Source organism: Jaculus jaculus, chromosome 8 (assembly GCF_020740685.1).
Source record: "Jaculus jaculus isolate mJacJac1 chromosome 8, mJacJac1.mat.Y.cur, whole genome shotgun sequence".
NCBI lineage: Eukaryota > Metazoa > Chordata > Mammalia > Rodentia > Dipodidae > Jaculus > Jaculus jaculus.
The window spans coordinates 15722128-15745214 of NC_059109.1; the positions used below are offsets into that span (position 1 = coordinate 15722128).

The following is a 23087-nucleotide window of genomic DNA, read 5'->3' on the forward strand; positions in this document are numbered from 1 at the left end:
GGGGGGGGGGCAGTGGTACCATAGAAAGAGCCACGTGAGAGCAAATGTGAAGGGGTTAATGCTGTGGCTGGGTAAAGGAGTGCAATTTGATGGTGTGCTTGCAGCATGACCTGTCCCTGTGCTTTCTGAAGCTGGAAGTGAATTTCAGGGTCCCTTCAGGTCTAGGTTAGCCTGTGAATTCCATTCCATAAAACCCCCTTGTTCCCAGATTAAAAAAAAAAAAAAATACTTAAGTTTTTCAAGTGCCATGACCTCAATTTGTGGACGTGCACACAGAGCCAATTATGTGGCATGCTGCTATTATGTGACATTTTAAATGATCTGTATACTTATTAATTTATGTTTCACATTAAGCAAACCTTAAGGCAAAAGGCACATATGCGATCAATATTGGATACTAATTTTGGTTGATGGTCAAAGCTTCGGACTTTTACAGCTGTGAGTCCACGTTCGAGCTCCACCTCTTGTAAAATGTGTAGCCCTGAGCCAATTGCTTAATACCTTTGTGTCTTCATTCATCAGGAAATTGGACCAATAATCAATGAATAGAGATAATACACAAGGAATAGGAGCCTGTAACATAGCAAGTTCTGAACAAAGAATGTATCTATGGTTACTATTATTATTATAAGCTATAAGTGGCTGTTATTCTTCCTCATTAACCCCAGAAATAGAGGGAGTTAATGGACAAGGAAACTTAAGAGCAAGTATTAAGAATATTACTTTAGGGGGCTGGAGAGATGGCTCAGTGATTGAGGTACTTGCCTGCAAATCCTAACAACCTGGATTTGATTCCTCAGGACCCACATAGAGCCAGTCGTACAAAAGTGGTGCCTACATTTGGAGGTCTTTTGCAATGGCTAGATGCCCTGGTGCACCCATTCTCATTCTCTCTCTCTCTCTCTCTCTCTCTCTCTCTCTCTCTCTCTCTCTCTCTCTTTCTCTCTCTCTCTCTCTCCCCCCTTGCAAATAAATGAATAATTTAAATATATATATATATTACTTTAACTCTGGGTTTCTGGACCTTACCACTGTTGAAAATTTAGACTATACTACTCTGTAACAGGCTGTTCTGGGCAGGGCAGGATGCTGACCAGCAGCGCCAACACATTCCTAACATGTCACAGCCACATTTGTTTCCGTGTATGGCAAGTGTCCCCTGGGGACAAAAGACACACACACACACACACACACACACGCACACACACACACACACACACACACACACTAGTGTTGGCAAACCACTGCTTTGTGTGGAAATTTTCCCTGCTTCCATGGAAGAAACTTCAGAAGGATTTCAGAAAGGATATCACTAATACAAAGAGCTGCTTTCAGGAAATGATCCTAAGTGGCTAAAGGAGGAAATACTCAACAGGAAGCAGGCTAGTCCTCCCCTAGTACATCCGTGTATCTCCAGGCTTGGGAGCTCCCTGGGAGGAGAGATTGCCGGGCTGGGAGCGGGCACGTCAAGCCAAAGTCTTGCCCACATTTTCACAGTGGACTGTCCCTTCTTCTGAAAGGTTTTCTCCCCTGCCGAGCAACTTTCCTTACAGATTCTGAGCCCCTGGGGCAGAGTCACTGCATCTGGTTTAACCATTAAGTCAGCCCCTGTGCCCAGACCTTCAGCCTGGGTCCTTAGCCACATAACATGCCAACATCCTCTAATCCCTAACTACACTTACGCCTCCAGTTCTAACACTTAGCAGAAAGTGCTTCCAGCCATGAAGTTGGAGCTTGAAACAGGAGGACAGGTGGAACATGCTACCTTGTCGGCTCTGTTTCTGCCAACCACAAGCATACGTTGGTGGCAACGTTCCAACACATCCCTGTGTGTGAAATCAGCAGCTAGATGCCCAGAAGGGAGATACACGGCATTTCAATATACTCCGCTGCACCTCCCGCCCCGACCTGTCTCCCGCTGCTGCGCTGGGCGCCGAGAGCACGCGCCGATGCTCCGTCTTCTCAGACGAGGCCTATTCACCTGACCCAGAGGATGCGGGAAGACAGCTTGGAGATCTTTCTTGTTGCCGTTCCGGTTTCCACTGAACTCCCTGCCTAGACATCCGGCTGGGGCTAGAGTGTGATGTCACTCTGCATCTGAATAAAGCTAAGAGCCTCGCTGATAGGAAAGCCTTGACGGAGAGAGAGGTTCCTTTTACTCCATGGACCTTCATGACCAAGCAGGCAAGTACAGAGTTCACTGAACAGCCCTGGTGACTCCCTTACCTGCCTGAGGAGCGGTGAGCCTTGCTCCTTTTCCTGGAGCCCTGGTGGTGCACTCAATCCTCCTGAGAGACACGTGTCTAATGTCACATGGAATGCCTAAGGAGAGTTTTAAAAGTGCATATATATATTATTACATTATATAATATACACAATATATTATACATAGATAGATACATAGATAGATGACAGATAGATAGAGGGATAGACAGATAGATGGATCCGCATATAGAAGGAAATATATTAATCGGACAACAAGAACAGACTGAAGTGGTCAGCCTTCTTGCTGTAAGGCAAAGTGCTGGCCGTGGGTAGGACAGCAAGGGTTGTCACCATAACTAACAGAGGCACAGAGAAGTGCAGGGGAACAGAGCGCAGGGAAGCTCATGGCCCTTAGAAAGAAAGGCCAGAAGCCTCTCACTGAGCTGAGTGGGGAGGGCATAGTAGTCTGGATGTGATGGTGTCAACGAATGGCCCTGTCGACACGGGTGCTTTATTAACAAGGACTTGGCAGCTGCAGGCCCGAGCAGGCAGACCCCTGCTATGGGGCAGAGTGGGGGAAGGGCCTATCACTGCGTGGGGATCTGAATTCCAGCTCAAAAGTGCACGCAGATGAGAATGAAAATACTTAGTAGCAGAGGCCAGTAAGTTGAAAAGGAGACATAAAGGGTGGAGAAAGGAAGGGAGGAGGATACTTAATAGGTTGATATTGTATATATGTAATTACAATGTTTGTAATGGGGAGGTAATATGATTGAGAATGGAATTTCAAACGGGAAAGTGTGGGGGTGGGAGGGAGGGAATTACCATGGGATATATTTTATAATCATGGAAAATGTTAATAAAAATTTAAAAAAAAAAAAAAAACCAAAAGAAAAAAAAAAAGTGCACGCAGAGCAGTTTGAGCTTGGGCATCCATGCGGTTGTTTCTCTCTACTGGGGTGGGTGCCAGGGAATAGCTTCTTCCACCATTGATGGAACCCCCGGCCCGGATCTGTGAGCAAAAATAAAGCCCTTCTTCCTGCAGACTGTGTCTGGTTGGAAGTGTGTCCTAGCAGCATGGAGCTGGCTGCGACAGAGGGTATGTGTGGCGTGAGTGTGGAATGACACTCTTCTGCATTCATGGCTGCTGTCACCAACTAGAGGATCATCGTTTCAGGCAGAAAGAAACAGGGGATTCCAGGAAGATACCACCAAAAGGTTTCCCAAGAGGAAATAACTCCAAAGTAATTCACGTAGCAACTGTCCACACTGCTGTCCAACTGCCTGAGGTAGTTTGGATGGAAGTGTCCCTCACAGCCTCAAGATGGTGGTGACTAAGCCACCTACTAAGTCCCCAGCTGGTGGGGTCTGTGCAAGGTGGAGCCCTGGTGGAGGAGGTGTGTCACTAGGGGCGGACCTTGAGGTTGATTGGTCTGTGTGACTGTGTGTTCAAAGCCAGCTGGGGCTTGTTCTCTCTCTTTCTCTCTCTCGCTCTCTCTCTCTCTCTCTCCCTCTCTCTCTCTCTCTCTCTCTATCTCTCTCTCTCTCCTGCACATGTGTGAATTAAGTGAGCTTTCTCTGCCATGATGAGCTTTGTGATAAGACTGTTTGTTTGTCTTTCCCTCCCCCTCACCCCTAAGTTAGCAACGCCTAAGGGAATTAGCCATGCTGATTCCCTCAGGAATCATGGTGAGCCTGTCCATATGACATCCTGTTGCCGCGTAGAGTGACAGGACAGAAATGTCACCAGGCCTCCACCTCATACAGGTGAAGGACTCTAGTGACATCATATATTGGGAAGGACAAGAATGGCTTCCCTTCACAGCACTAGGGTCGTAAGAAATGCACACCCTCCCACAGCATTTAGAACTGAACTATTCTCAACCATTTTTACATAGTTACCTGCAATGGTAACCTGGGCAGACGTGTCAAAGAAGTCTCCTGTGATCGTGATATCTGTTCTTCCCTCAAGGCTCCCAGTGTCTGGAAACACGGAGAGTATTTCTGCAAGAGTTTTTTTTTTAAAAAAAAAAAAAAAGTAAGCTACCAAATATAGGACAGCATATGCCCCAGATACTATGATCGTGAAGCTAGCATAATTTATTTCTTACTTTACTTCCTAAGTCCAAGAACAATTGGAATTTTTTCCCAAGAATAGTCATTTTTAGCTGCACATCATAAAAGGACTGTAAGTCTACAAATATATTCTATACAAGATCGATAATTAAAGGGAATGTCACTCATGGCATCTTTAACATTCCATGTATACCCAATGCTTTCTTGGGAAGTCTGTCTATCCACCTCAAGGGCTTTATTTATGATCAGAGCACAGTGTGATACACAGTATGAAGAAATCAACTTTTTTTGTTTTGTTTCATGAGGTAAGGTCTCACTCTAGCCCAGGCTGACCTGGAGTTCACTATGAAGTCTCAGGGTGGCCTAAAACTCACAGCAATCCTCCTACCTCTGCCTCCCAATTGCTGAGATTAAAGGCATGAGCCACCATGCCCAGCTAAGAAATCAACTTCCATTAGTCCGGCAGGAGGGATGGCCCAAGCTGCAAGCTCCTCTTCGAGGCACACTCGCCACCTGATGCCCGCCTCTCTCAGGCTGAGTCCTCTCTAGCAGTATGCCACATATTCCTGAGAAGGCCACGTCATCTCCTCCCTTCCTTAACTGTTTACAGTTATGGCTTCCCTTTGTTGTATTGCCTGATAATGCAAATGTAAACTGAATTGAGGGGTTGACCGCGCATGGTTACAATTTCAAAATAGGAATCTACAAGGAGGAGATGGGCGCAGAGGTTGATCCCTCTCACACCCACATAGCAACGTTTACGATGAATAACATCCTTCTTTCTTTAATATTTTATTTATTTACTTGCAAGCAGAGAGAGAGAGGAGACATAGAGAGAATGGGCATGGTCAGGCCTCCAGCCACTGCAAATGGATTCCAGATGCATGTGGCACTTTGTGCATCTGGCTCTACGCAAGTCCTGGGGAATGAAACCCTGGTCCTTGGGCTTTGCAGGCAAGCACCTAAACTGCTGAGCCATCTCTCCAGCCCCAACATCCTTCTTTTAACTTACTTTTATAATCGCCTTTGAATACTGATGTTGGAATTTTCTGTATTAGCTTCATGTAGGATTAACACTTCCTTTTATTGCCATTCGGATTTTTGAATCAGGATCTTGTTAGAGTAGTCCAAGCTAGCCTCAAGTGTTTGATCCTCCTGCCTCAGTATCTTAAGTAGCCAGGATAGTAACTGCACACCATCATGCCCAGCTCTGTGTAATGTGCATTCAAAATCAGATCACGGGGGGGGGGTGGGGTGGGGGGGAATCAATTTTGAAATTTATTAAACATTCAAAATAGCTGTAGGTATTTAATAGCATTTTCAACATTCACGCAGCACCTACTCAGGAATATAAAGAGAAATACAAAGCAGTTCCTATCTTTAAGGAGATCAGTCTGGTAAGAAAGCATAAGCAGACAGGACTGTAACTGTAATACTTCAGGTTAGCAGAGTTAGAGAAGTTTAGGAGCAGGATGGGGACATGGAGTAACAAAATAAGCTTTCTAGAAGTGACCTTTTTTTCCTGAATCTTAAAGTATGAATTTAAACTAACCAACCAAAGCTGGTCGTGAAAGCACACACCTCGAATTCCAGGACGGAGGGGCCTGAGGCAGGAAGATCATACATTCAAGACTAGCCAGGATTATATAATAAAACTGGCCCTCTCTCAAAAGCAAAATATAATATTTGACCCCGTAAAAGGGATAAAGAGAGAACACTTAAAGCGATGTGGCAGAAAGACATTGCAAGCACGTGTAATTGTTCTGGGATGCGCAGAGGAAGAAGGAATTGGAAACCTGGATAAGGAGGAGGGAGGCACTTGGGCTGTTTCTCGTGGGAGATGAGAATTATCAGAGGGTACTGGACACAGGAGAAGCACCAGGTGTGTATTTGAGACAGCGATCAGTGGTGGCTGCGTAGAGCTTGGCTCCACAGAGGACAAACATCAAGTTACCAGCACCTTGAAACATGCTACGCAAGAGATGATGAGGCCCAGAAGAACGCAATAGTAATAGAAATAAAATAGAGGCATATTTGAAAAACCAATGGGAAATGCAGCTAGGAGGAAATAGTGATTGCATGGATATGCTCATGAAAGGGACAGAGAAATGTTAGATGAATGTCAAGATTCTTGCTCCCCAATGTCTTCAGACAATTTTTAGAGTTAGAAGGACAAACACCCCATTGTTCACTTTTTTTTTATTTATGATTAATCAAAGCTCAGAAAGCCTGCAGGGCTTAGCCAGGATGGACCTGTGGTTGAGCGCCAGCCCTTAAGAAGCTCAGCCCTGGACCCTTTGAAGTAATCCACATCCGCTTCCCGCGGAGATTCCTGGGCTGTGAAAAGAGTGGGAGCCTGTGAGTTTTCATAGTGAGCGAGGCCTGATCACGGACTCTCTCAGCGTCAGTGCGCTGTGAACGTGGAATGTCAAGGTCAGCAAGCTTCTTGGAGTGTGTTGGCTAAGTACGCGTGCTTTGAAAGTAGGTCCGTTCTTCATGGCACTAAGACCTTTGGCAAGTGACTGTCACCCTCTCATTTTGTGTGTGTGTGTGTGTGTGTGTGTATTGTGCATGTATGTGTGTCCGTATGTATGAGAGCGCACATGAGTGTGCTGGTGCACATGCACACGTGTACACATGTGTGGAGACCAGAGGACAGCCACGGGTGTTGCCCTTAATCATGACATCTTTCTGTGGTTTTTGAGACAGGGTCATGAGCTCACCAACTAGGCTAGACTAGCCAGCCAGTGCACTCCAGGGATCTACCTTCTGTCTCTACCTCCCCAGAGCTGGGGTTGCATGCATGCCACCATGTCTGACATTTTACATGCTGGTGATCACAACTTACGTCACCATGCTAGCAAGGCAAGCGCTTTACCAACTGACCTACCTCCCCAGCCCTTCTGTCTCTCAGTCTGTTTTCCTGTTAGTAAAATAGGGGTAATATCACCCATTTTGTAGTAAAGGAAGATCAATACTGAGATTGAAGGTAAAACACTCAACAGGAGTCAGTCTTCTTGGGGGCTTCTTCAAATTACCCTCAGACATCCTAGATACGGTGTTGAAAGACAAGAAAGGCAAGAGTCAGAATTGAGCTCCTGGGGAAAAAAGGGGGGTGGGTGGCTTTCTAGAGAGTGAATGGCGTTGACCCCGGGAGCTTTGAAGTGGTATCTGGTACCTTCGAAAAAGGTGGTTTTTTTACTGCTTCTGGAGTCTGTGCCTGCTTCATAGGCATGTCTTCAGGGGCCCTGTGATTATACTGAAAACTAGACTCTGAGTTCACTTCTTTACAGCCAACTCCCTACCAGGGCACTGAGTCCACAGTTTCATGCCAGGTTCCAAGTTTCAGTGGACCTTTTTGGTGTGAGGGCTTTCTCGTCTCGTGGCAGCGCCTCAGCTTAGCATCCATATGAGCGCGGTATAAACGACTGAACGTGTGGACGTTAGAAGAACAGAAAGACGTGCTTTTAGCACTTCATCTTTAGGTGACATCTTTGCTCTGTCATAGACTGATCAAGTCTCTAAGTGTACTATCATCAGCCACATATCAATGTATCGTCCAACCACCGATCATATGTGCGAATATCAGTAGTCCCATAAGACCTTGCTGGCACTGAAGCATTCCCATTGAGTGGTGACAGCAAGTCTATTGTAAGAGCACATCTCCATGTTTTTCTCACATGCTTGCTTTGGTGCTGGTACAACTAATCCTACAGCCCTGCTACTTATAGAAAAAGAATAAACAGGAGCTGGAGAGGTGGCTTAGTGGTTAAGGTGCCTGTCTGCAAAGCCAAAGGATCCAGGTTTGATTCCCAAGGGCCCACATAAGCCAAATACCCAAGGTGGCACCTACATCTGGAGTTGTTTACAGTGGCTAGAGGCCCTGGCATGCCCATTCTATCCTTGGCATGCCTGGGTTCAACTTCCCAGCCACCCACTTAAAGCTGAATGGACATTTGAGTACAGAAGCATCCAGACACACACACACACACACACACACACACACACACACACACACACACCCCAAATAAGTAATTTCTAACATAAGCTGAGGATAGAGCTCAGTGATAGGGTGATTGTGCAGTATGTGTGAGGCCCTAAGTTCAAGCCCAAGTACTGACACAAAAATATAACAAAACTATACACAATACCTAATCTTTGATAATAATGAAAAGTAACATGTTCATGTCTTGACTTTACTACACTATACTACAAAGTTTGTGCATATGCTACAATATGCTTTTCACTGTTTTTTGGTTTTTTGAGGTAGGGTCTCACTCTAGCCCAGGTTAACCTGGAATTCACTATGTAGTCTCAGGGTGGCCTCGAACTCACGGTGATCCTCCTACCTCTGCCTCCCAAGTGCTGGGATTAAAGGTGTGCGCCACCATGCCTGGCTTTCACAGTTATTTTACTGTGCAGTATTTGTAAAGTGAAATGCTCACCACAAAAGGCTGGCAGCAGCTTCAGTCATCTCATATTTGCCTTGTCTCTTGCTTGTGTTGGGTGACTGACCTTCATCGTCTGCCTTTGTGTGTGTGCGCACCATGGGGTTTGCACGATGACGAAGTCACCCGGTGGTGCGTTTCTCGGGGTGTTTGGTGAGTGGTGTACCTGAGTGTGTCTTGTATAGGAACAGGTCCTGCTTAGCGTACCTGAGTGCGTCTGGTACAGGAACAGGTCCTGCTTCGCGCTGACGAGCCACGCATCCTTGTGCACCATGGACCTTCGAAACCAAACGGAGTTTTGTGGTAAACATCACTTACAATTATATTTCGAAATTGGTGGTTTAAAAAGAACATGATGGTAAGAGGACAAAAAGATCATGACATCAAAATTAAAAGAGAGACTGATTGAGATGGGGAGGGGGTATGATGAAGAGTGCAGTTTCAAAGGGGAAAGTGTGGGGGGGGGAGGGAGGGTATTACCATGGGGTATTTTTTATAATCATGGAAGTTGTTAAGAAAAATTTAGAAGGAAAAAAAGAGAACATGATGGGCTAAATTCTAATAACATTTTGGACAACAGCTCCCATGATAACCAGAGAACAATATCAATGGGTCAAGGTGATCTTCTCATCTATAAAATGATTGTATGGGAATAATGTCTACTTCATAGGGTGTCAAAGGTATTCATTAGAATGATGAATGAGACAGGGCTTAACGTGGGGCTGGCCTTCGGTGGATATTAAGTTCATTAGTTGGCTCTTGTGAAGAGAGAAAGGGAAAGCAAATCCATACTTTGAACAAGGTAGCTGTAGGCAATGCACCACTGTTCTCACAATGAAATTAATACCAACTAAGTAATGCACTTTGAGAAGAAAAAAATTCCAGCAGAATATGAAGAAAGGCACATAGAAATCCAGAATCCTGCTTTTATCTGTCTCTCAAAATCATGATAAAGTCTGGACCCTTTCCATCTTGAAGAAGGCAAAACCCAGGATGATACAATCAATCAATGTATTTCATGAAAACTCTATCACGGTTAAGACATATGGCAGTTTCAAATTCACCACAGTTTAAGCTTACTCAAGAGCTAATTTGGAAATTACCATGCCACCATCACCCCGTCAAAACACCGACAATGCCTATTGGACACAACAGGCAGAAATTAAGGAAGCATGTGTGCCCAGCTTCATTACACTATTCTGTTGGTGTATGGATGAAATCATTCATTATAAAGGTCAGAGAGCGTACAGGTGATGAGATAGATGATATGAAATAAGGATACATATGTCTGTTCCCATTCACTTACCTTCCTTTGTTAAATACTGAGAAACTAGCATTGGAGGAGCCTGAAATGCAAAGAAGCAGACATCAATGCAGAAAGCCACATGAACCTTCTGCTCCACACTTGCTGCCACAGACCCAAAGCTCCAATGTCACTAAATTACGGCCAAGCCTAGAATTTCTTTAATGGTGGGCCCAGATGAACATTCTGCAGGCTGAGCCTCATCGACCATGAGTTTTCAATATGAGAGGGACAATGGTACTACCGCACAGCAAATAAGGCCCCAGGCTCGGGTTCAGCTTGGTGTGGTTTCAGTCCTGGTCCAATGATTAACAGCTGTAATCTTCTGACGTGAGGGGCTCAGTGGGTAAGGGCATTGCTGTGCAAACATCAGGAAGTGAATTCACCTCTCCTGAACTCACAGATAAAGCTGCACATGTCTATGACCCAAGTACTGAGGATGGATTGCTGGGCCTCCTAGAGCAGCCAGGCTAACCAAAATGGGGGGAAAAAGGCTACAGAGATGGCTTGGTGGTTAAGACTCTTGTCTGCGAAGCCTAAAGACCCATGTTCTGCTCACCAGATCCCACGTAAGCCAGACACACTAAGTTAAGGCAAGTGCAAGGTCGCACATGCCCACTAGGTGGCGCAAGCAAGTGGAGCTCTATTGTAGTGGCTGAGGCCCTGGTGTGCCAATTCTCCCTCTCTCTCAGTCTCTTTCTCTTTCTCTCTCTGTCTCTAAAAATAGAAAAGAGGAAGAAAGTGGGGGCGGGGGATCCAGGTTCAGCAAAAGAGTGTCTCAGGGAAATAAGGTTACAGAACAAGAGAAGAGGACACTTGATGTCTTTCTGGCCTCTTCACACATGAACATGAGATGTGTGCATCTATACGCACACACACATCCCACATACATCCATATCATATATATACATATATCAAAAAATGCCAGGTGTGGTGGCACACGCCTTTAATCCCAGAATTTGGGAGATAGAGGTAGGATGATCACCATGAGTTCAAGCAACACTGAGACTACATAGTGAAATCCAGGTCTGCCTGAGCTAGAGTGAAACCCTACCTCAGAAAACCAAAATAAAATAAAATAGAAAACATCTGACTTGTAAATTGAAACTACTTCCACCAACCTCACAAGCTGGTCATGAGGATTAAATTAGCTTACATGTGAACTGTTTTGTAAGGTGTTTTCAGGAGTCATTCTGGAAATTATCACTATTATTCTCATGAAAACCCATTGCTAAAAGGTTATAGAGTCCCTCCCCCCTGCCCAGAATTCCAAGACAGAAATGGGTGAAATTGTAAAAAATGTGACTGTTTTACCGATGTAATGGCCTTCCACGTGGCACTGCACAGTCCCAAGGCCATGGTCTTCCTGAATATGGTAGCTAAGGAAAGCACAAACTGAGGTAAGAATTACCAGAAACCAAGTCTAGATGTTCTGGCTATTTAAAAAAAAAAAAAAAAAAAAAGGAATACATAAAAATCAAATTAGCCAGAGAATATTGATGATACAATGGGCTCATTGGGGCAAATATTTAGGATAATACTAGCTGGAGTTGTCAATATGTAAGCCATGAACACACAGCATAGGAGATAACATTTTACCAACTCCTCATTTGGTCTTTTCTTTACAAAATCCATTTTATAACAAGTCTAACAAAACCTATCTAAAACAGGAACTAGAAACAGGCAATCCTAGACAAACAAATTGAAGACACCAGGGAGAACTGTAGCGTAGAATTTGGATCCACTACAGAACCAAGAAGCTAAGACATAGAACGCAATTCTTTCTGTTTTTGTTTTCCAAGGTAGGGTCACATTCTAGCCCAGGCTGACCTGGAACTCTGTGTGTAATCCCAGGTTGGCCTCCAACTCATAGTGACCCTTCTACCTCTGCCTCCCTAGTGCTGGGATTAAAGGCGTGAGAAACCATACCCTGCTGAACATATTTCTTATGATGGCCTCAAAGGAAAATTAGTCAAACCCATCTAGCATGAAGTAAAATTTAAAAAAAAAAAAAACTATCAAAATGGTGGCTATATGAATTGGAGCTTACAGACACTCATTTTAATGTTTCCAATATTGTCTTTTTGGCTAGCCATTACAGTATAGTGGCTAGAAGTATGATCTGGAGGCTGGATAGTTATGTAGGCATCCAGTCTGGGCTCTGGTTTGGTCTCTGCGAAACCTGGAGCACGTTACTTGACAGAGGTTAAGTGAGTCTTTGCTTCCTGTGTAGAGACTAATTGTCAACCGCCCATATCACGAGGCCATTGCGTGGCTTACATGTTTGCAAGCCCGGGTCTAGAGCAAGTGGTTAATATCACTAACTGTTCTCAAGAAAGGTTTTAGGTCCACTTCAGTTTGCCTTTTGAGCCAATTCACTTGCCTTTTTGGGTGAGTCTAAAAACAAGTTGATAGTAAAGAGTAATGTATATTTTTAAAGCATGCATGTGTTGCAGACATGTGGACTAACGTAGGCAGGATGACACTCACCTGTCTCCCGTGTGCCTGTTTATAAGAGAACAAGGAGTGATCCATCTGTCTCCTTGAGCTTCCAAAATCAACGGACTGGAATTTCAAAACAGGAAACAAAAGACAAGACACAATAGGACAACTCTGCCCATAAACACTGCCGTAAAAACTCGCAGGGACTTGTGGGTATGAACATTCTCCACTGGATTTACAGGGTACAATTGTAAGAAGCTCACTGAAGACTGTGCCCCAAGGGAATGGTTGTATCGGATTCTCTCCCAGAAAAGTGGGGTGTACCCATGGCCCAGCCTACCACATTGCAAATGAACCTTTTCACCTTCTACCCCCCAGAAATTTTCTTCATCTGCATACTAGCAGTGTTAAGTCTACAAAGGGTTATTGTGGAGTTTATAACTTTATTGTTCCTTTTAAAAGTTGGATCTGAGGCTGGAGGGATAGATCAGTGGTTAAGGCACTTGCCTGCAAACCATAATTACCTAGGTTTGATTCACCAATAACCACATAAAGCCAGATGTACAAAGTGGTGCATGCATCTGGAATTTGTTTGCAGGGGCTAAAGTCCCTGGAACATGCATTCATTCCCTCTCTCTCTCTCTCTCTCTCTCTCTCTCTCTCTCTCTCTCTCCCCCCTCCATTGCAAATAAATAAAATATTAAAAAAAAAAAGTTGGATTCAAGAGAGAGAGGTTGAAACGAGACCAAATAATGAATGTGGTATATTATTAAGGATGGACTTGGGATTTCTATCCCCAACAGAAAGAGTAATTTCCTTATAAAACAAGCTGATCACTACTTAATGCCAGAAATGCGGGGTAGAATCAAAGAGATGGAGAAGTATGAGGAGAATGCCTCCAACCCATCCAGAAGTGAAGAAAAAAATAGGAGTATAACTTAGATACTGTTTATGCAGCTGTATAGATAGTGAGATTTTTGTTTCTTCTACCTTAACTACCATAACTCTTTCTCACAAACTATTGTTTTCCTCTCTTCCCCAGTAACACTGTCCACTTATAACACGTCCAGTGAAGAAAGTCCCCTTCACATCTTAAGCAGTCCCAGCAAGCACTAAAAGCTCAATGGCATTTAGCACCTGTGTCCAGAGTTTCCTCTCATCCTACTCCCTAGCAGGATTTTTTTTAAATTTTTTTAAAAAACTTTAGAAAGAGCAAGAGAAAGACAGAAAAAGAGGACAGAGAGAGAATTGGCACACCAGGACCTCAGCCACTTCAATCAAACTCCAGACACTTGCACCACCTAGTGGTCATCTGCGACCTCGTGCTTTCCTCCCCTTTGTGCATCAGGCTTATGTGGGATCTGGAGAGCAGAACATGGGTCCTTAGGCTTCACAGGCAAGCGCCTCGGGCTCTAAGCCATCTCTCCAGCCTCCTAACAGGATTTCTAAGTGGATAAAGCTAAACAAAGAAGGGGGAACAGGCTCTTGTGTTTGCATATCCTTTTGGACAGAATTTACTTTAGTCTTAGAGATAAGTGAAGATAGGCTAAGAATCAAAGATGAAAATCCACAGTTGCAGTTACAGCACAATTCACACTGTGCCCAGAGTGAGTAGTTCAACTTAATTGCCCAGTTACAATTGCATTAGAAGATAAAAGTTAAAACCTGCTTCACCAGGGACCATGAACTGTGAAGAGAGACACAGCAATTCTCTACCAACTGCTTACAATTTACTGCTATCAAGCTGTATCAAGCTGGCCCCAAAAAACCATCTAGCATATATGTAACCAGTTGGATACATGAACAAACTCATGCTTACCTGTCGATGTACTCAGCCTCAGAATCAAAGGTTTCCAACTTTCCAGTGATAATCCAACCATGCACGTGTATTAGTTCTCCTATTTTAAGAAGAGTTAAGAATGCTGTGCTTAACTCAAACCCCAAATGTACAGCACAGACTCTGTTTAATTTTTGTTATATATGTTCAACATGGCACAGTTGGTTATGATTCATAAAATTGATACTCTTTTTTTTAGTATTTTATTTATTTATTTGCAAATGGAGGGGAAAGAGAGAGAGAAAGGGTGCATGGGGCCTCCTGCATCTGGCCTTACTGGGGAATAGAACCTGGACCATCAGGCTTTGCAAGCAAGAGCCTTTAACCCTGAGCAACATCTCTAGCCCATAAAATTAATACTCTTAATAAACTAAATAATTGTGAGGTCAGTGGAATGATCAGTGTTACACACTAGAAAGTCTGCTCCATGCCTTCCACTCTGTGCAGACCACCCACCCAAGAAGAATGTGCCTTGGAATGCTGGCTCTTCCTGACACTTTCCTCTGACCTCTTAGTACAATGAACATGGGACACTACGTAATCTCCCATATAGGTGACATCTAAAGGCTTTTATCTCACAGAAGTTGAGAGTAAAACAATAGTTATTACCAGAAGCTTGGGGGAGTCAGTGGGAGGCAGGAAAAGAAAAGTTTTATCAGAGGCTAGAAAGATTGCTCAATGGTTAAGGCACTTGTCTGCAAAACCTAACAACTGGAGAATGTTCATGCACACAATTTCCTTTGAGTTTCGACAGCAGTGTCTATGGGCAGCCATTTTCAGTGGCTAGAGGCACTGGCACTCCCATCCATTCCCTCTCTCTCTCTCTCTCTCTCTCTCTCCCCCACCTCTCTTTTTCCTTGCAAATAAATAAAAACATTTCAAAATAAAAGAAAAGGTTGATCATGGCAGAGGAGATGGCTCAGCGAAGGCACTTACCATCAAAGGCTGCCAGCCTGGATTTGATTCCCCAATACCTACACAAAGCCAAATGCACAAAGTGGGATATGCATCTGGAGTACATTTGCAGCAGCAAAAGGCCCTGGGGTACCCATGCTTTCTCTTGTGGATATGTGCATGCAAGTAAATAAATAAAAATATTTTTTTAAAAGAAAAGGTTGGCCAACAGAGGCTAAGTTAGTCCTACATAATAAAAAATAAGTTCTAGTGTCTTATTGCAAAGTAGGGTGGTTGTAATTAATGATAATATGATATATTTTGAAACCAAAAGAAATCATTTGAATGCCTTCACCACAAATGATATGTTTGACAAGATATACATACCTACCCTGATATGAATATTATGCAATGTATACATGTATTACACATCATATAGGATCCCAAAAGTAAATATATGTTTTGTGTGGCAATCAAAAATAAATAAAATAGGGGCTGCAAACATAACTTAACAGTTAAGGTGTTTGCCTGCAAAGCCTAATGACCCAGGTTCAATTCCCCAGTACAAACATAAAGCCAGGTGCACAAAGCAGCACATGCATCTGGAGTTTGCAGCAGCTGGAGGCCCTGGTGTGTCCCTTCTCTCTTTCCCCCTGCCCCCGCTCTCTCTCCGTGTGTGTGTGCACACACACGCAAATAAGTAAGTAAATAAATAATAAAATAAATAACCATGCATTATAAAGTGGCTCACATAATCTAATGGGTTTTATGAGGTCATAATTATTTTTCATGTTAAATACAAGGGATAAATGTCATGAATGAGCCCAGTGGACATGAACTGAAGAAGATCCCGACACAGCATGAAAGTTAAGGTAAAGGTTGAACAGTTGGCCTGTCTCACTTGTTCGGGAAATATGCTATGTTACATATGAGGCTGAGGCAGAAAGACTGCCTGAACCCAGGAATCTGAGGTTAGCCTGGGTTACACTGTCTTTAAAAAATCAGCCAATTGGGATTCTGCACACAATTGGTGTTAGTCTAACCTATGATCTATTGACATACAAGTGGCGACATCTCCCTTGGGCTTCCTCTATGCAACACACAGGGCTCTCCCTTGGCTTGTGAGTTTCTTCTTAGTCTGCTTGCCTTCGTAGTTACCAAGAGTGGGCCATGGGCCCCAGCACTGCCCTCTCAACGAGACACACTCCCGGCACCTCCTTCACCCGCTCAAAGGAGTTGGAGTCTTCCTCAGAAATAGTTTGCATACTCCTACCTAACACAACATGAGACAGTAAATTGCAGACTTGAAAAACACTGAACATGACCTTGAGGGGCTGCCAGAGACGAAAAGTTAGGCAAACAGACCATAGTAATATGATGGAGTTGAAATTCACCACACAACTCTACACTAATATGGATGGATTAACCTTCCAAATAATTAGAAATTTTAATCATGTATATCATAAACTTTCAGCATTAGAAATGTGAGAGGTATTGGTGGCTGGTCCGGTCAGTGAGGTAAAAACTCAAAAAAAAAAAAAACAAAAAAAAGGAAAAGAAGGTTTATCAATAGTATTCACGGGATCACTGCATCCAAAAAGCTCTTAAGTTTCACCACAGACACTTAAAGCCATCAAAAGAAGAAACATTATCTGGGCTGGAAAGATGGCTTAGTGGTTAAGGCACTTATCTACAAAGCCTAAGAACTTATGTTTGAATCTCCAGGTCCCACATAGCCAGACACACAGTGATACAAGCATGCAATGTCACAAATGCACCAGAAGGGGGTGCATGTGTCTGGAGTTCCTTCACAGTGGCAGAAAGACCCAGGGGCACCCATTCTATATATCTCTCTCTCTCCCTCCCTCCCATCTTCCCTGCCTTCCTTTTTCTCTCTCTCTTTCTGTCTGTCACTCAATTTTTTAAAAAAAATTACCTATCTGCTGTCTTCATCCTGTGCTATGCATTACTAATAAGAGAGGACGTGATCTTATAGTCATTGAATGCCTGGCACTGAGACAATCAAAACCTTAGATGTATTATAGTAATTTTATAAGTGGATGAGAATAAAGAGAGAGAAATTCATGACTGATACACAAGTCACAGAGTTTACAGAAGCCAGGGAACTTGAGTTCACTGTGAATACCAAAACTTATAGCATAATTCTGATGATTTTTAAAAAGACTTGGACTATTGATTTTCTATTTCTATGAGTTGACTTCAAGCTTTGGCATGTACCATTTTAAAAATACATAATAAATTAGGAAGTCCTGTGAGTTTGTTTTTAGTTTTTATTTATTTGTTTATTTGTTTGTTTGAGAGAGAGAATGGGCAAGCCAGGGCCTCTAGCCACTGCAAATGAATTCCAGATGCTTGTGCCACCTTGTGCATCTGGCTTACGTGGGTATTAGGGAATTGAGCCTGGGACCTTAGACTTCGCAGGCAAGTGCCTTAATTGCTAAGCCATCTCTCCAGCCCTCCTGGGAGTTTTTGCTTTGCTTTGTTTTGAAACAGAGAAACCTAACAGAAGCTGATGAGTGAGCTGAGCAGACCAAGGTTCCAGGGGATTTGGCGTCACAGTGTAGGACTGTTAACCATGTACAGAAATCCAACCGGCCGTAAAATGTCGTCTCTCCCACGTCTCCCTCCTCCCCTTAGCGCTGGCTGCTACTCTGGGCTGACTTCCCAAATGAAATGAGAGTAATTGTCTAGAAAGCGATTGCAAAGACGCAGCCATGTGGATCCTGCCTGGAGGGATGATTGTCACAGGACCAGCCACCAATTGTTCCCCCAGAAGGTGGAGGAGACAGTGTGAGAGAAACAGGCTTGACAGATCTGGGTGCCAACGCCATTCCATTTTCCACCTCTAAGGGCCGGCTCCTTCCACATCCCTCACCCTAACAAGACCTCCGCCGTCTGGACAGAAGCTTCTCTTTGGTCAGACAGCAGGAACCCAAATGTCTCCATGCAATTTCCACAGCTCAAGTCCTTTTAAATAAAACATTATCATATCCTGGTTATTCAAACTAATGCAATGGAAGAGATCTGTAAAAATACATCCACACCAGTAAGATAGTGTCGAATTCATATTCATCAGGATATAACTTAGCTATACATACACATAATCTGTGTGCATACGTACAAAAAAATGTGTATAAACACCTGTAAATATCCATCCTGGTAATGTTAGCCAGTCAAGCCAATTGCCCAGTTTTTACATCCAGACATAACCATACCTAAACGTTTAACAGCTTACATTCACACACTCATGACATTCTAAAGATACACAACAAATATAGAATCTGACATAGAGGTAGGAATTTGCCAAGAATGAGAGAGCAAAGTATATACATCCTAGCTATGTTTACTACTTGGTTTTTAGACAAACAGCAGTTATTGAATCGATTTCTCAGTTACAGTTCTCTCTTTCCATATATACATACATACATACATACATACATACATACATATGTATATGTATATGTATACACACACACACACGTGCCTGAAAAGATCAGAAAACTTCGGGTGTCTCTCCTTGCCTTCCACCTTGTTGGAGGTGAAAGGCCCAAGAATTCAGAAGCTCAGAAATACTATCACGCTCCAAGGGGAGCTTAAGCGGGCTCCCTGCATACCTCAAACTCCAGGCTTTACTCTCTGTTGGAAGCAAGTAAAAAATCCCTCTTCTCATTATATCAGAGCCCACTCCTAATATAAAACTAGGTAAAAAGGGCATGAGATAGCCCTCACGGATGGGAAATGAGTAATGAAGTGAACCACTTATTTGGTTTCTGTAAATAGCCTGCACTATAAGCCTTACACTATAAGCCTTAATAGCCCACACTGTAAGCCTTAGTAGCTCGCACCATAAGCTGTAGCAGTCTGCCTCAGACCACCAAGGTCATAGGAGGCTGATACCATACTCTGCTACCCCCACCTAAGGAACTGCACAAAGGCTGACCTCCAAGGTCATAGGAGACTGGAACCACACTCTGCTACTCCCACCCAAGGACCTGCGCAAATGCTGACCACCAAGGTTATAAACTAATTGGCTTAGAAACTATGGGGTGGCACAAACTGACTGGCTAACACCCTGCGGGGCTCCTAATATTAGAAAATGATTGGTCTAATGCACAGGCTTTGTTAGAAACCCTATAAAAACTGTCCTGTTCCTGCATTCGGGGCTCTGCAGTCCTCTACTCCTGTGAGGTGTACGACTGTGGGCCCCAGCGCGCTTGGAATAAAATCCTCTTGCAGTTTGCATCAAGACCGCTTCTCGTGAGTGATTTGGGGTGTCGCCTTATCCGGGCAGAGCGTGGGGGCCCCCTGCGGGGGTTTTTTCCTACAGAGGCAAGGTCTCTCCTTGTACACCACTGTGAAGGCCAGTGCAACTGGCCTGCTAACTCCCAGGCAATTCTCCTGCCTCTGCTTCCCTACTCACCCTAGATGTGCCAGAATTACCGTGCCGGCTACAGCATCAGGCTTTACGTGGGGGCTGAGAATCTTAATTCAGGTGCTCATTCGTATGCAGCCTGTGTCTAATCCACGGGGCTGCTGCCCTAGCACTCCTTCTTCGATATAAATCCTCAATCCTTATACCACCTCCTTCTCTTCCATTCCTCTGGCCATGGTGTGCTTATGTTTTCTCTAAGGCACAAATACATCCTGTAGGCAAACATCAGGTTTACTGGGCTTCTGAGTTGTATCCAGTACTGCTCAGCCCAAACTGAAATTGTATGTACATGAGCCTGTCTAGGTTCAAATCTCAGCTATGCCAGTTATTAGCTGTATGACTTTGGGTAGATTACTTAACTGCCCGCCACCTCATTTCTTCATCTCCAAATGGAAATAATAATAGATCCCAAGCCGGGCATGGTGGCGCATGCCTTTAATCTCAGCACTCAGGAGGCAGAGGTGAGTTCGAGGCCACCCTGAGACTACATAGTGAATTCCAGGTCAGCCTGAGCTAGAGACCCTACCTCGAAATACCAAAAATTAAATAAATAAATAAATAAATAAATAAAATAAGAATAAAAATAATAGATCCTATGTTATCACATTTTTGTGGGCATCCAAATTAATACAGATGAAGAGTTCAGATTGGAACTTGGGACACAATACAGGTTCAATAAATACTTCCTGTTGTGGACAAACTACTGGGGGTGATTGCAAAGATGGAAGTGATCACATGGGCTGCAGAGAATTCCCCAGGACCCACTTAAAGCCAGATGATGATGTTTCTGTTTCCTCCTTTCTCTTGAATCAACTAATTTGATTTCTTACTCTATGTGCATTTCTTTTGTTATTACTGAAATAGTGGAACAAAAGTACCAAGAAGGGAAACCAAATCTAGTTAAAAATAAACCAGAGTGGGCATTATCAGATATGAAGCCAAATTTTGTGGCTTACAGAGACCACCCACCTAGGGTAGAAAAGCTATTATCATTTAGTAAAAGCTTTCTTACCTGGAGCTCCACTCGGTGGGTCAACGCGGTACACAAAGGGTGTCTGAGCCTTGGAAAACTGCAGAAAATATTGTCACAGGTGAGCATTTCATTGGGATATCCATGGGCGTGCGCAGACACAAAGCCATGCTCATAGAGCGTTAGTCTAAAATAGTAAATGGAAGCATTGCCTTCAATCGGCTTCACATCCACCGCCTTTTATTCTCGTAGTATTTCCATCAATCAGAGATGACAGGTGTCATTGTATTTCTTCTGCAGATGAGGCAAGGGGATCTATCTGATCGAGTTCGTGCAGCTCTCCAGCTGATCTGGACTGTCAAACCTTTGCAAGCCTGCTTCTACCTGACCACCTGCGACACGCGAGGACACGGTTCAGAAGGAAAGGCAGACAGCCCACCCTCCAGATGGCTAGCCTTTTAATGCCGGAATTCTAAGTTCATGTCTCTGAGCCTTTAAGGATTTTTATTTTCCTAAAATAGAATATATCATTTAACTAGAAGGACTGAGACTTGAGTTATTATCAGGTAGAAGCTATGGAAACAGAGATGGGTTTGCCCGGGGTGAGATGCTTGTTAGAGAAACTGAAGGTGCTTCCAGGGACGAAAACAGCAATACCACTCTTCAAGAAGGAGCAAGCCGAGTGCGGCGGCACATGCTCTCCCTCTTAGCACGGCACTCAGGAGGTAGGGGGAGTTCGAGGCCAGCCTCAAACTCCATAGTGAATTTCAAAATAAGACTCTACCTCAAAGAAAGAAAGAAAGAAAGAAAGAAAGAAAGAAAGAAAGAAAGAAAGAAAGAAAGAAAGAAAGAAAGAAAGAAAGAAAGAAAGGAAGAAGGGAGGGAGGGAGGGAGGGAGGGACGGAGGGACGGAGGGAGGGAGGGACGGAGGGAGGGACGGAGGGAGGGAAGAAATAGGGAGGGAGGAAAGAAGGAGAAGGGAAAGGAAGAGAAGAGAAGAGAAAAGAAAGAAAAGGAAAGGAAAGAGATAAGAAAGGAAAGGGAAGGGAAGGGAAGGGAAGGGAAGGGAAGGGAAGGGAAGGGAAGGGAAGGGAAGGGAAGGGAAGGGAAGGGAAGGGAAGGGAAGGGAAGGAAAGGAAAGGAAAGGAAAGGAAAGGAAAGGAAAGGAAAGGAAAGGAAAGGAAAGGAAAGGAAAGGAAAGGAAAGGAAAGGAAAGGAAAGGAAAGGAAAGGAAAGGAAAGGAAAGGAAAGGAAAGGAAAGGAAAGGAAAGGAAAGGAAAGGAAAGGAAAGGAAAGGAAAGGAAAGGAAAGAAGGAGGAAAGCAGCATTGGTAGGGAGGCAGGAGCCTATGGAAGCCTGGTCGTGGCATTCCAGATAAACTTACAGCTCACCTTTCTTATACATGACTGGGAAAGAAAGGTGGAATGAGACAGCTCAGTAATTCCATCTCATCTACTGACATCTCGGAGCAGTGCATTGCTTTATCAGGAAGTTATGCCAGGCACAGTATAAAGGAATGGAGAAACATAAAATAAAATAATAAAAAACGACCAGCCATGTCAAGTTTAACCAGGAGTTAATGCCTCATTCGCAAAGAGACTTGGTTGGCCCTACTTTCTCAACATGCCTAACCAGGCTACTTTCTTTCCAGATGACTTATGGCGGCTCCCACTTACAAAGCAAACACAGCCAACTATTTTGTTTGGTCTGCATTCAGCACCCCAGGTCCACTTTCCCAGGGAGAATATCTCTAGAGAATAATTCCGCTGTTAATCAACAGCCACGGTCAGGCATTGAGGAATGAACAGGCATCTTAACCAAAGCTGATAGTGGTTTGTGGAGCGCAGACCTCATGTATTGATCGACAAGGGCTGGGCGCGGTGTGCAGCGAACCATCAAGGCCTATTTCCTCATTCTCTCTAAAGGGAAAAACTTAGAAAATAGTTCACAGAAAAAATAAATACCACTGGGGGTGGGGGTGGGTTGAAAGAAGAATGCTGTGACTTCACAGATTAAGAGCTGGTTCTGATCTCACCAGTAGATAAAGACAGCTGAATACAAACCTGCCAGATACCCAGATATCCGGTGCCCACTGCGGCTCCCCAGACAATGGTTGTTGCCAGATCTCCATCTCCCACTCAGAAGTCCACCATAATAAAGTAATTTCCATTGAAATTGTCTATCATCCATCTACCTATCCATCTCTTTATTTATATATTATATCATATACCATATATACTATTTATTATATATTATATACATTACTTATATATTAATATATATAATATTATATATAATATAGATAACTAATACCTAAAACTCTGTAAGCTAATATATATAGTATGTAATATTATATACATTATATATAATGTTATATATTATATATATATTACTTAGCTTACAGAGTTTTAGGCATCATTATGGCACTTTCAAAAGCAATTTGTTTTAATTGATTATCT

The 23087-nt window shown here is 43.6% G+C and overlaps 1 protein-coding gene across 5 annotated transcripts in view; it reads right to left on the reverse strand.

The window, feature by feature from the left end:
• Nucleotides 1-23087, reverse strand: part of Pkhd1 (PKHD1 ciliary IPT domain containing fibrocystin/polyductin) — a 507380-nt gene that overhangs the window by 470790 nt on the left and 13503 nt on the right. For 4 of the 5 annotated variants that reach the window (XM_045156516.1, XM_045156514.1, XM_045156512.1 and 1 more), the window contains 8 exons: nt 20671-20728; nt 14294-14372; nt 12523-12597; nt 11347-11411; nt 10036-10075; nt 8937-9007; nt 4108-4209; nt 2227-2322 (listed from right to left, as the gene is read on the reverse strand). In XM_045156516.1, coding sequence (XP_045012451.1) covers nt 2227-2322; nt 4108-4209; nt 8937-9007; nt 10036-10075; nt 11347-11411; nt 12523-12597; nt 14294-14372; nt 20671-20728 — 586 coding nt within the window. Of the gene's footprint in view, nt 1-2226; nt 2323-4107; nt 4210-5293; nt 5385-8936; nt 9008-10035; nt 10076-11346; nt 11412-12522; nt 12598-14293; nt 14373-20670; nt 20729-23087 lie in introns of those variants that run through there. The other variant, XM_045156517.1, reaches the window with a different exon arrangement.